Genomic DNA, 14441 nt, shown 5'->3' with positions numbered 1-14441 from the left:
TCAATTCAACCAAGGCCAACACGTGTTAGGTTGGTAGAAAAATTGTCAGAAACTGTGCAAAATAAAAATCTCTTAGGAAAGAATAGGCTAATAACCTAACAAAGAGGGAATGATTTTCCAGCAGGCCTACAAACCGGTACAAATTAGGCTATTTGATATCAGTTGTCGCTATTCTCGGTACCAGTTGCATAGTCAAGGGGGGGTTTTGGGGGTTACAACCTCCCTTTGGCACGCGTTTGACGTCACAATATTGAGAATGGTGCTTTCAGTCTCTATGTCTGTAAAACAAAGCTGGCCTAATTTTAAACGAAACTGCATTAAAAGAGCGAGTCTTTCCAATACCAAACATTCAAATATCTCAGCAAGGAATTAGCAACAAGAAAACACAGAACTTAGCTTTATTACCGAAATATGCCGAAGAAAACATGATCTTATCCTTTTGCTATGCCACCGGACAGCACCATTTTACAGTAATATTCATACTCAAATTTTTGTTGAAAATGCTCTCAGAATGCACCAAATTCAAAGTAATTTTTCAAAATTTTCTGGGGGAGGACCCCCAGACCCCCTGCAGCTGGGTGTCAACCCCCCCCTCCGCTTTCAAAATTACTGGCTACGCTACTGCTCAGTACCATACCTAAATGCTAAGGATCAGTGATAACCAATTTGTGCAGTGATAAAACAAATTTGTGCAGTGATAAATTGCAAAAATGTGCAGTGGTAAAGCGAGTGGTTTTTGAAGGCAACACATACAAAATATAAACCCGTAATCTTTTAAGCAGTGTTCATTTTTTTTCTTCAATCCAATCAGTGGAAATCAAATTTGTTTCTAATTTTCTGATCTGTGAAGTGTTCATCCTTGAAGCAGATATATTGCTACATTTGGATCTAGCGCTGCCGTTTGTGAGTGTGGATTCTCAGTGTTAACAAGGGTTGACGCTCCCACTAGACGGAGCATGTTACATTGTAACATTGTTACAACCAAGACAGGCAAACTTGGTGCTTATGGCCTTTGAACATTCTGTATCGAAATCTATCGATTTAGACTTGTTTGTGAGACGGTTTGCATCCAAACATCGGCGACTGCAATTGCAATAGACTAGCTCACGGGTGTATAGGCGGAATGTAATCATATATACCAAAATCCTCGGCACTACTTTCTTCGAGCCAGTTAAAGTTTTTTCTCGTAACAAGTACCGCTATTTATACAACAAGTCAACAATTGCTGTGATGTTGGTCATTGTAATATGGTTGCCGTGATTTAACTAGCGGATAAAATAAGAGACCAGTGTTGGTCTTAACACTAATCTTATATATTGCAATTTTTGTGGATACCGGTATTTAAAAGGTTAAAATGCCAAAATCATTTAAATTTTTTTGGCCCCCCCTAACAAAAAGTTGGCCCCCTTGCTCTGCGGTCTGGCTACGGCCCTGCTCAGTCAGCAAATCAGTCTTTTTATTGGCAACATGGAAGACGTTGAATCTATGATCCATGAAGTAAACAAACGTTGAATCATGGTTAAACCAATGCCTCAAACATGGAAATCAAAATTATGAAAGTCAAAAATTCTGTTATCAATCGTGGGCCTGTTTTATTTTTTACCACTGCACTGTTCTTGTGCTGAGCGGTCCGTGTGGACGGTGTGGAGGTTTGGGTTTGACAGCTTCGTTGCCCATTTTTATGATGCTACTTACAGGGGAGCCCGCGTGAAGGTGACTGTTCTTCCCCCCATTGTTTATTTCATGTGATAGATTTCACAGAGGTTAAATGAGGAATATTTTGGTTATCAAAACAATACCACATATACATCAAGGTTTGTTGAAAAAATGTTATTTGAGCTTGTTTACTTGGTTTGCAGATGAAATCCGAAGCTCCGTGTGCCAAGGATTGCTTTTTTTCCTCATATGAATCATTAACCACTTAAAGATACAAAGATCGTTGTTTATATTCTCTTCTTACTCCGAAAAAGTTACAAAAGAGCAAGATGGCAATTGCAAACGAAGCTTCCCTCAATCTTTTTGCGTTGATTTAACGTCTGACATTAAGAAATCGATGCAAAAAAGAGAAAAGAGCAAAGCAGAAAGGCTTTTTTCTCCCTTTTTTTTTTTTACATCGAGAGAAGTTAGCAAGAAAAAAGCACAGCAATCGATGGCTAAGATTTTGTCATAAGATAGATCAAACGTACGTGTTTTGTAATATTACGCGTGTGTTAGGCTGTGTTAGGTAGCGTCTTGCAGTGATTGCAAATGAGCAGAAGTAATTGGAGTGTTACAGCTTCATACTATTATTTGAGTTTTTCGTATTTTCAAGATTTTCGTATGACAACTAATGTCTGCACGTGCAGTTTATAAACGAGGCAAGTTTGCTAACTGAAAGTGTTTTTCAGGTGATTCTGCAGTACGTTTAAAAAATTTTGCTCTAAAACTGACTTTATTCTGCTTGTGACTGTTCAGAAACATACAATTTGTGTAGTACATTTGTGGTGAAATGGAGAGCTTGCTTTTGTACCCAGAGATGGAGTCGTCCTTTCCACCAGCGTGGTGTGAAAAAGTACCAAGCCCCACAGGCAGCGACGACTCTGGCTTGGGTTGGGCGCCAAGTCCAACTGACAGTGACCGCAGATTTCAGGTGGAAAGCCCCGGAAAACGTTACGTAGTTTTTAAAGGTTTTACGGACGAAGCTAGCCCACCTGCATATAACTATGACGATCCGAAATCGTTTCTCAGTCAGTTAGGCTCTCCTGATATCAAGAACAACACCAACCTTGACAATCAACTACCTACCCAACAGAAATTGTTTGCACCAGAGATAGAAAGATACATGGTTGATCTGCTAGATCCATTTTCAAACAATACATCAACATCTTGCTCCAAGTCAAACAATAAAAAAAGGAATTCAGCAACAGATTCTAGTTTGAGGTGAGATGCTTGAAGTGTTATGTCAAATAGGAACTGCAACACTTGTGCTTCGTACTCTTTTAGATTTTGATTATCACACACAACACTACTCTAGAATAAGTTCTAAACTCTCATGCTTTCTTAAACAGCTGTTTATCTGCAGCTGCAAGTGCAGTGCATCTAACCTTTGCGGCATATGTTTTCAGCTACAAGCTCGAGCGTTGTTTGCAACCCAAGACGGGAAACGGGAAGCCAAGACAAACATCAACAAAAAGAAAAATGAGTCAAAAACCCAAACCAAAGTCGACTCGTAAGTTACAATGGCTGGTTGTTCACAAAATTGTTGAGGGTGTAAGAATCGAGGATAGTTCGTTTCGCAATAAGTTTCTTTATAAATGGCTTTGTTTTAGTTAAATAAAATTGTTTCGGACTCTCCTAGAAGTTAAACTTTGCTATTATTGATGCTGAAACAAATCTTTGTGCATTGGGCCACTCGTAAAATGACACCCTTATGCAAAAAGCACAGACGCCCTTCAACATTATTCTGGCAACAGCCCCTCTGTTTAATAACATATGGTTGAGTTGTTTTGTCAGTGCTGTAGATGTGTCTTTCTCAAGGGTGTTTCGCTGTGATATTCCTGCATGCTACTCTACTGGTACTGCCATTTTTGTATTTTACGAATCCTCTTGATGTTGCTAACGTTACTGTTCTTATTTTTAATTTTATTCTTTTTTGTTTATTTGTTTTAGCTTACCCTGGAGTGAGGGTGCCCACAGTCCGACAGCGCTTGGACCAATTGAAAAAAGAAAAGAAAGAAAGAGAATCTGCTCAGGCAAAGCACACTTCTTCTAACTTCACAGCATCTTTGCCTGATGGCTACTCCTACTCTGACGTACCACAAGGAGCACAATTATACCATGGAGAACCAGCAACCCCCAGACACCCCTTTTCACCTACAGAAGCACACCCTGTTGATATTCTTCCCGAAAATCTTGCCGTTCCGGATGATTTGGTGGATGCTCCTGTGACTGCGTTTCAACAGATATCTCCCATATCATCTCCTCTCTCTTCATGCAGCCAGCAGTTGGCCAGTCCATGCGACCAGATTGTAAACGTTGCGTCTCCCCCAAACGTTACCCTTTCTGCTTCCATGCAACAACAATTTGTACCATCTCCTATCTGCACAGCTGAACAACGCAGTCCAAATGCTTACTTTGATGCTCAACAGCCGACCGCGTATTCAACAAGTCAATCTTACGTGCCTTCACCGACATACTACAGTAAGTCTGATAACTCTTTCTTGACCAATTCATTTTTAATCTTTTTCTTTTATTTTATGTTATAAGTATGCATTTTACCGTTTCTTGTTTGCAATAAAAAAAACGACAATTTTGTTTTTTCAGACGCCAGTCACTCGGAAGCGAGTCCCATAATGAAAGCGACCGCAAGTCCAACATTCGCATTCCCCAGTAGCTATCCAGACGGTGAGAGGCTTTAAATTCATATGCAATCTCAATACAATATAAAGATAATAAGATAATCGACGTTTTGCAAGCAATTAGACAAGTTCACATTGTAGTATCTCTAAATTTTCATGCTTTTTGTATTGCACAGTGTGAATCTCATATGTCTTTATTTTTTAAAGTAGTTTCTACATTCTATTTACGTTTTTATCTTTTTAGCTATCAACCAGGTTGCCGTCGCCCAATCAATGTATCAAACGCCTTCTCCATTGCAGCAAATGTCTGGTGAGAGTGGTTGTTTGTACTGTTTTTGCTACTTCTCATGTTTTTTCTTTTTATACTTTTCCTATATAAAATTCAATTATTTAAAACCTATCGTAAAATTTCTTGTGCAGACCAAACCTACTCATCTCTGCACGATATTGCTGCAGTTGGGGATGTCCAAATGCTGAGGGCTCATTTGAGCGTGAAGCCAGACCTTGCTGGTGTTAAAGACAATTCTGGATTGGTGAGTAAAGTAAGCTAAAAGCTCAATGAGCGCATACACATTTAAACCCAAGCACATGCTTTTTTTCACGCAGCCTCACTGTAACGTGATATGTGAGTTAAATTTGTCAGATGTTAATGTTATCGGCCAGATTAAGCGCTTTCACCACATTAAAAGCTGAAGCAGAAATTGCCACTGATTTGCTTTGACTTTTATATTTTTTTATTGTGTCTGAAACTACTCTTTTAGACCAAATTCCTTAAAAGCGAGGAGATTAATGATAACATTTATTTTGTCTCTTTGAAACCTGTTTTGGAAAGTTAAACCGCGTTTTCGGTCGTCCGCGTCGCAGGAATTGGACGTCCACCGTCTTCTATCACCGTCTTCTATCGTCCACCGTCTTCCTAGATTGTTATCTCCAAAACAAACTGGAGATTTTGTGATATGTACGCTTTTATCTTTGTTTGGTAATGTAAAGTGTGGCGTCTATTCTACAGTGTATGCATTAAAAAAGACATGTTCGACATTGATTTATCAGCGTAGCTGACATATTTTCCACGAAGTGTTAGGGTGTTGCTTTACGGTGTAGGTTAATTGAAGTTTTGAAAACGCTTTCTTATTTGTAAACTTTATCTCATTTTAATACGGGGTTTTTCATAGATAAATAATAATCACCAATGCTGAATGGTTGGAATATGTGCTTTTTGACATGTCATATCGCTGTACATTACGGTGGATTTGACAGCTTTGTTCTGTGAAAAAATTGCTTTCAAAGCTTACAGAATTCAAAAGTAAAGTTGTTGTCTTCTGGCAGTTAGCTATAATGCATAGATTTTATATTTTGATGCTAGTTTGTAGCCAATCTTCGAACATTAATTAACTTTTACTCGATTGCGCTTCTGAGTTCCAATTTTTTTGACAGAAATTAATTTTGGTTGTGACGTGTCAGATTTTCGTATTGTAGCTTTTTGGTGAAATAAATTTAGCATGATTGTGAAACTAACAAATTGACTTCAAAATTTTATAACGCTTGCGGCATATCGCACAGAGCATTGAAGACGGACGTTGTCGATTAGTTACTAAAGTTGTTGTTGTTGTTGTATTGTGGGCTCCGTGAAAGGATTCTTAAGTTAAACAAACACACTGGCAGAAGCCACAGGCAAGTTATCTTGTAAAGGCATTTTGTCACTTTTATCTATATGACGTTGCCAAGCATAAAAGCAACGATTTGATGAAAGATTCATTTGCTAAGTTTCTAGGAGCGGTGCGTTGGTAGATTAGCTAAATTTAACGCTTTCATAAAAAAAAATAGCCCAAGGCCTAAGTTTAAAATGCCGTTTATGACAGAACAGGAATGCTTCACTGATAGTTGTAATTAGGGAAGCAAAAGTTTGAAGTAATTTCATCAACACTCGGACTAGTAGCTCAACGTTTAACTCTTGAGTCCCCCCCCTCCGTGTTGGTTATACTTTGGTCGGTAGTTGCTTCCTATTAAGAGTGGTTGCGGTTGTTTGCTTTGCATGAAGAAAACAATAATAATTGTAAATGCAAGAGAGGAAGACTTAAAAAATGTGGGACAGAACAATGAAAGACGACATGCTTTGGCGAAGCGAATAACAGCGTGAAATGGAAACTGCAGAAAAGCTGAACAACTCTGATGATTCTGCATGATCGGCAAAATGGCAGATAGTAAAAGCAGTGACCGCAATTCAAGATGTGACGTAGAAGATATTCGTCACATGGGGCGAGTGAAAATAACTCTATTTTCGACAAAAGAAGGCACCAAGTGTTTTTTGTGGAGTTTTAAATATTCTTTCAGCAGGCAAAAATCAATGCTTGTGCCGTCATCCATTTTCCAGCCAGTTTTTTGTCGTTTTTTGGCAACAATTGGCAAATGGTTGTCTATTTGGAAATTCGTTTAATTAACAAGACTAAAAAGCCTTTTAAGAATGAAAACTGGTAAGTGATTTCGTGCTCAATATTACGTGAATCGGGCTATTTTGGTTGTGTTTTTGAACAGATTTGTCCCGTTTTGAAAATAGATATAGTTGTTCTCCATCGGAACATAGCCTACTTGCCTAACTAATTGTAACAAATTTTGCAAGAGTTTTTACGTCAAATGACGTTCTTTTGATGCGATGCTACGTTATTAACATGCTTTCTGGGGTTTCTCCATTCTCAAGTAATTTGGCATTAGTTTTAAATGTATTACACGTCATGGAATAAATGTTTTCTTCCAGTTGGTACCAAACAAAAAACGACTCTTGAAGACAGGAAAGTGCATAAAAACAAGAAAACAACAAATCCGATTCGACATTGATTTTATCGATACCAGGACTTTCTGTGCTATGTTTTAGTTCATTTGGGTTTTGGTAGTGGTCCTTTTAACCACACATAATAATAATAGGACGGGTGTTTAATAAAAAAGAAACAGCAAAACTATTTATGCGCACCAGATTTTTGACCTACGTCTAGAATAAACATGTCAGGGATTCTAGATCATGGGGATGCACAACTACATCCGCTTTGGGCTTATCCTCAACACTAGAAGGGTTACGTTTTTTTTTTGTTTTTTTTTCAAAATAATTTACTTTTTATGGGTTATACTGGAAGAATGAAGTTAGTTTTAAAGTAATTTAAGGTTTTTAGTTGAAAACAAGCCAGTAGCATTGGTCCTTCTAATGTTGGCGGAACAGCGGAGTTACGTGTCGCGTAATATGCTGTCCCTATAAACATGTTAGAAGTTTGATAAGACAGAACCAGTAAAAAAGCGAAAATCCCGGATTTTGAAACATGGGGAATTTTCCATTGTTGCATTTTGTTCAATCTCTGTCCTTGGAACTGTTTGCTTTGTAAGGTCGTCATTCCGCCCAAGTTTCCAGAATTCGAATGATCTTTGGAAGCTGTTTGTTTACCTTCTTACAATAGTATTTTTACAAAGGTGACAGTTACAAATATGAGCTTTGAAATTTTTATTGATACAACTGCGTATTGTTAAGTAAATAATCAGAATGCGGCAGCTAGTAGGACTGTTCATACTCGTCTTTGTATTGCACCACTAATAAGGGAATTTTGTTAAAACATTTAGGATTTATCAAGTGCCAAAGGACAGTTATATATTTGCAAGAATGGTTTAACTTCCAAGCAATCGAGAAGAGCCACGGCCGTCTTACCGTTTAGCATATTCGACACTTTGCTATGCCATCACCAGTTATAATAGCGACATTTACAACATTGCAATAATGTCTCTCAATGAAAAATTTAACTTCATCTCTTTTCAACATCATTTACATTCAAAGTTCAGCTCTACGAGTGATAAGATTTGAATTCTACATTTTTTTTAGTCAAAACAAATAATGTTTGTGTTGAGAAGGATTTTTGTCTTTAGCATTTAAGTTTTGAAGTGGAAGAGCGATTGTAAGTCATTAGGCTGTGTACCAATGTTTTGAACCGTCTTTGGTCGATTGTCAAAAACATTTCATATCAATAACTGATGCGAAACATACACCCGATGAGCTATAAACATCTCTCATTTTTATAAAAGTTAGATGAAAAGTGAAAATCCGATGAATACCTTTTGAGATGTTGGTGACGTGGTCATACGAAGGAGCCTTGAAAAAAATACTGTATTTTCGCATTGAAATAATGTTAGTTAATATTGATCTTTAATGTAAGCCTACGTATAATAAAGCTGAAGTTCTAATGGATTTTTAGGCGCTCGGCCGCTGGATATTTTAATCGATGATGGAAAAAAACCTGATGATATCTGATAAGTTGAAAATTTTGCAGATTATGTAATTCAAACAATAAAACAAAAACGGATAGATTTGATACAGTAGTTTGTGTTTTTTTTTTATATCTATAAAATTTTATGTGATATTTCTTAGAACATGTCTACTTAGTTTTCACACGCTAAAAATTTGGCACGTTTTTGACCATTAAGCGTGGGTAAAAAGTGTTTTGGAGAGTAAAATTTTTTATAATGTTGGATTGAATTTCTTTTAAAGTATTCTTTATATTTTGTCGTGATGTTTCAACTGTCACGACTTAATATTGGGTTATTTTTCTGACCTCTTTCCTCAAGATTTCGCTTCCTTTCTGTAACAAAGTCATCGCTCTTTAATATTTCAAGAAAATTTTTCGTGTGGAAAATTTGATATCTGTTTTTCCCCTTTTATGTTAAATTTCAGTCACAACATTTCCCGCGCATTTGGAAAATAACGCTGAGTATAAAAAAAGCAGCCAAGGATTTATTGAATTACGATATCCCAGCAATATTAATGCAATACCTGCCACAGATTCTTTGTAATATCTGTTACAAAATCAATCTAGTCATGGTTTTCAGGTATTTTTTAGGATTTTATCCAACTTGTTCAACGGCGATACCTATTCATATTTATATTGCATGTAGGCTGGAGGTTGTGTCGTTTCTTAGTAGATTTCTTCGTGGTTTATTCACAGTCTTATAAATGTTGTGTTGCGGGTTTCATTTTCTCTTTCTTGTCGTTGTCAGCCGCGCTCCTTATTAAAAAATGTTAATACCAGACACAATGATGTTTTCTCGTAAGTATGCGTTTGTGACCGATGGATAAATTAAAGAAAAATTGGCCTAATCTTTTCAAGGCCTCTTATATCGTGATGTCAGACCATATGGCAAGTGGTGGCATAACATGGAGTTCTGACAGCAGGAAGCGATGAAGGATTCGTCTGGTTCGTGCAGCACTGCAGCAGCATTTTTTCTTTTTGTTCTTGTTGATCCCAGCCAGCGTTCGTGCTTGAAGTGTTATTTTGTTGCTTTAGCAGTCCATCAAACAGTAACCCAGCGAACAAAGCCCGTCCGTTTTTACATCGATTAAACGTGTTTTGACCTGGAATTCATGTAAAAAAAAGAAGGTTTCTGTTGGTTTCAAAGGCTTGTATCTTTCTTTGGCAATCCACTGATAACAATTCTGTGAAAATAAAGCCTGATGGCCTGACCTAACCCGATCGTAATCTGTTTTTGAAATGATGTCTTTCGAGTTATATAATGAAGCGCGCTTCACCGAACTACGATATTTGTTACGATTTGACAATACCGCTGCTTTATGTAACTGCAACTAAACTACTAGACACGTGTTTAACGGCAACGACTTTATTTGATACAATGCTGTTTTTCACGCGAGGTATCAAAACGAATTGACCTACCAAATATATAGGCCTGCATGTTTTTCAAGATTTCAATCACCTAATTTCGCACTGATCTAACGACTGTAGATTCCGCGGTTTTGTTTTGTGAGTGCTATCTTTTTTTCCATTTTGCAAACGTAAGGTTGCTGGTAAAGCTCTCGATTTTCAACAAAATATTTCGATTTTCTTACATGGTCCCATGGGCGACAATTGTGTTGGAACCTGTACAGTGTCAGTGTCAAGTCAAAGCCTTTAAGTATCGGTTTTGTTTTGGTTACAGCTCCCAATATTTTACGCCATCAAGAACAACCAACTTGATGCCGTTCGTCTTCTGCTCAATGACACACCACACACTTACATGACGCCTGAAGGCACGACCATGCTTCATCAAGCTGCTGTTCTCCCAAGCTCTGCTGTGCTGGTAAGTTCTAGAGTAGATAGAACGGAGACCCTCTATATGTGTAACGCTCATTGTACAGTAGGTAGAGCACTGCAACCTGCGTCTGTCACCATCTGTTGATCTGTTGCCAATATGCTCTGCAAACAGGCCTTTTAGAGACTCTCCTGGGTGTACCCATAAATAGTACCACCAGTACATTCACAGAGAAGTTTTACAAGATGGTTATAAATTTGTGAGATATGACTCGTTTTATTTTTTTGTTACAACAACTTTCTGAAAAAGTCTAAAAGAATTAGGAGCACTTTTTGTGTCATCCTGCTGTAGTTGTTAGTTTTACAATAGTTTATTTGTGGCTATTCTGTCAAGGACACTATACGAAAATCTAGGAAAATTGTGCTTTATTGTCAAATTGCTTTTGGTTTAAAATAAGGCTTGCGAATTACGTTTTTGCACTTTGTGAGGACCTGAAACGTCTTGTTCTGAGAAGAAAGCTTCGATGATGTCAATTGCAATGTTTGATTAAAATTTTGTTTTCAATTGCTATCAAGTGGTGCCTCACTTATGTACGAGCATTTCCAAATACGGATTTTTTTACATCAAAACGCAATAACCACTTTTCTCATTAACCTTTAGAGCCTAATCCTGAGTGGCTTGCAAAATCGGGAAACTCAAGAGATCATCAACAGCAAGTGTGTTCAATCTGGAGGTAAATAAACGCCACGGTTTGATATTACTTGTCGATTAACTCCTAAAAACAAACAATTTGACGAAAACGCGCTTTTGTCCTTGTGCTTTACTCTCGGATTAATGCGTAAGCACTGCGTTCAGCCATAACAGTTGCGCCTGTCAATTAACAAAATATTTTTTAATATCGAGTATGTTGTTGTGTATCAAACATTCTTTGCAATTGCGTAACAAAATTTCCGAACTTTTACCTTTCAGAGCATAGTTTGGTTTCATTTTTTAGTTTCACCAACTGGTGCACATCATCAATGTGACATAACAAACTGAAATTTTCACTTCTTAAAATACAAAATCTTTACCGGTGCTGATAAACGACAATTTTTCATTCTGCTAGACTAAAAATTAATAAAGCACATCAGGCAATTTCAGTTGCCAGTTTCATACAAGCTATCGATTCATCAAAGTTAGTAAGTTCTTATTTTCTTGTGTAGGTTTCACTCCCTTACACCTTGCAACCCAAGCTGGCCAAACTGAAAACATGACTCTACTTTTGAAGTACGGGGCTGACATTCTAGCTGAGGTAAGCAAAGTTAAACACCCGATCCGGGCAAATGGAGCTGTTGTGTTGGGTGTATTGTGAAGCAGGACAAGATGAGATAAATAGTGTCATCCATGTGTTAGTCATTAGTGATCTTTTCAAGGGCCTTCTTTCATCCTACTCTTCGGAAAGCAATCTTTTTCTTGCGTTGTGCTTTTTATTTAGCAAAAACGTTATGCCACGTGAATAAGTTTAATATTTAACACATCGCACAACTTTTGCAAACTTGTTTCTTTAAACTAATTATTTTCATTGTTTTTCTTATTTTACAGGCAAATGGCACTTTGTATTCGCCATTGCACATCGCGATCAAGAATGCCGACAAAAGTGCTATTCAGGTTCTCATTGAATTTGCGAAAAGCGACTTCCGAGCACATGAGTTCAGTCCCGCTCTGTCTAAGCAAGTCCAAAACTTGGCCACGAAGAGCAAAGTTGTTGCAATGCTCACACAGCAAGATAGAAATAAAAACACACCTTTGCATTTTGCTGCAGGTAATTTCTTCTTTTACTCATTCCAAAATTCGTTCTTGAGTAAATAAATGAACAGACGGCTTACCAAAGCTTCTTCAAAAACAAGTAACAGCATGATGTGTGTGGTTTAATGGCCAAATGCGTTCTTGCTTAGAAAACGGACACAGCGATAAGCTAGAAGTTACCGACGAAGGTTATTATACATGCTTGATAACCACAACATATTAAAAGGTGACGAGAAATGACCAAGTGCGGCTTTTAAGCCAAAGGTCAGCTTGAGCGCTGACATTAAAACATAAACTAACGCAGTAAAGAATCCGTATTATCTATGGACGCAGTGTCAGTTAATCGGATTTCCATTTTGTTTTTTTATCTAACCTTTTGGTGATTTTGATAAACACCAACGTAGATCATGGTTACAGGATTGAGACTGCCCATACAATTAATTATAAAATTTCTGACCTTGCTTTGGTGACTGTTATGCTGCTTAACGGATAATTTCTCCTGTTTTAGCGCCTTTATAAAAGTAAGTGATTTTGACTGACGAACCGCCAGAAATAATGCTGGTTATTATTGTCAACAGCTTGATGGTGTTATCATTATCAAGCTTGTAGTCACTGGAACATTAGAATAACTCAAGAAATTTTGTAAATACCGATGTCAAACTTGGTGCCCGATCGACCAATTTTAATTCTTTTCAACTGTAAACAACCTGCACAGTTTTTGCTTTCATACTTCATTGAACGCCGTGGAAGCAACCACCGTAAAGCTCTTGAAATTAATAATTAAACCAACCATTGTAGAGCTTCAATCTGTGTACGGAAATGACATTTCCGTGATCCAATTGCAAGCTTACTTCATCCGTTATTTCCTTGAAAACGGAGCTGATCCGACTTCCATGAATTTGGAATACAAGATCCCATCTCAACATCTTCCTCCTGTAGACTCTTCCCGACAGGTGAGTTTTGTCTTTTTCGTGCAACTTACGCACAGCGATACGTTACCTTAAAAGCAACAACAATAACATAGCGTAAAATGCATGCCGTAGTAGATATAAAAATTTGTAACGTAGAGAAAGTGCATTTATATTTTTACATACATAGTTACATAAGCTATTTAAGATTCTATTTGAATATTGACCTTCTGATGATCCATTTAGGTGAAACAGGCTGTCAAGGGTTTAGATAGTAATAACTATATTTGATTTAATTACATAAGCAATATATAATTATCACAAAAAGTGCGCAAATCTGAACAACCATCAAACATTTGCGAATTCCATCATAAAAACCACGCGCTGGTGTTGGGATTTCGTGGGAACAATAACCACCACTTTTATTTTTTATACCAAAGTCGAAGCTTGGGTAACTACTACCACAATTGTTTAATCGCAAATCACTCAACCGTTATTTTGTTTTAGGCGCGTGAGTTGCACTCTCTTTTCAATGTCTCTCACAAGATTGCAGACATCAATGTGAAGAGATCTCCTGGCTACTTGGAAGCTGATATCTCCGCTTTCAATTTCAATAGCTCCCCTATTCATCAGGGGAACTATGCTCAACTTTCCGGATCGAAAGGTCCGTTTTTCCAATGATTTCTGCCATGCAGATATAGAGAACTGATATTTATACGATGGGCAATGTTATCATCGCACATGAAGGGTTTCAATTCTGATGTCAAATTGCGGCATTTTTCCGTCACAATTTGTCATCAGAAACTCCGGGCGGCCCACGAAAGGATTTTTCGCCGTTTGCTGTATAAAGAAACTGAACAGGAAAAAAAGATGAACGCATCACGAATAGATTGAACGTTTTGTAGGCTATGTGCGGTGATAGGAATTTCCCATTGTGTATTTTGGTGGTTTTCTCCGTTTTAGGAGGAAAACTAATAGCTAATAATCACAATATATATGAGTAGATTATAGCTGTTCACTAATTGTTGACCCGCGTCGGGTTACTGCGAGTTTTTTTGTGCATTTTTTCGATCGTTTTTTGTTTGCATGCTTTTCTAAGAAGTGTTTTAAATTAATGTATGTCTAATGAGACAGACATTTGCTGACGCAAAATGAAGTTTCGTCGTTATTGGCGCGTGTCCAGTATAATTTTATTTGTGCAAATTCGTGTCCACTTACCATGATGTTTCTCACTAAAAATACAAAAAAACGTGCAAAAAAGATAAGATATAAGAGAAAAAAAAAAGAAAAAATGTGTTTGATTTTATATTGTCGCAATTCATAGTAAGTGTGTGCCCGTAATTAGTATTGTGTTGTTTTG

General features: G+C 37.4%; 1 protein-coding gene across 1 annotated transcript; it reads left to right on the top strand.

Annotated features, from left to right (window-relative positions):
• The first annotated feature begins 2397 nt into the window (after positions 1-2397).
• Positions 2398-14441, top strand: LOC145784359 (uncharacterized). Its single transcript, XM_082596162.1, has 12 exons — positions 2398-2919; positions 3105-3208; positions 3649-4179; positions 4303-4383; positions 4582-4647; positions 4758-4870; positions 10296-10436; positions 11049-11121; positions 11591-11679; positions 11970-12189; positions 12972-13126; positions 13589-14441. The coding sequence occupies exons 1-12, from the start codon at positions 2489-2491 to the stop codon at positions 13760-13762; spliced, it is 2178 nt and encodes a 725-aa protein (XP_082452288.1). The 5' UTR covers positions 2398-2488; the 3' UTR covers positions 13763-14441.

This window comes from Aplidium turbinatum, chromosome 15, assembly GCF_918807975.1.
Source record: "Aplidium turbinatum chromosome 15, kaAplTurb1.1, whole genome shotgun sequence".
Taxonomy (NCBI): domain Eukaryota; kingdom Metazoa; phylum Chordata; class Ascidiacea; order Aplousobranchia; family Polyclinidae; genus Aplidium; species Aplidium turbinatum.
This window is presented reverse-complemented; position numbering and strand designations above follow the sequence as displayed.

What these genes read in the sequence shown, in the direction of transcription:
- LOC145784359 (XM_082596162.1), top strand. Translation starts at nt 2,489, where the DNA reads ATGGAGAGCTTGCTTTTGTACCCAGAGATGGAGTCGTCCTTTCCACCA. An exon ending in TCCCAAGCTCTGCTGTGCTG is followed by an intron (nt 10,437 to 11,048) that starts GTAAGTTCTAGA and finishes ATTAACCTTTAG; the next exon opens with AGCCTAATCCTGAGTGGCTT. An exon ending in CTGTAGACTCTTCCCGACAG is followed by an intron (nt 13,127 to 13,588) that starts GTGAGTTTTGTC and finishes ATTTTGTTTTAG; the next exon opens with GCGCGTGAGTTGCACTCTCT.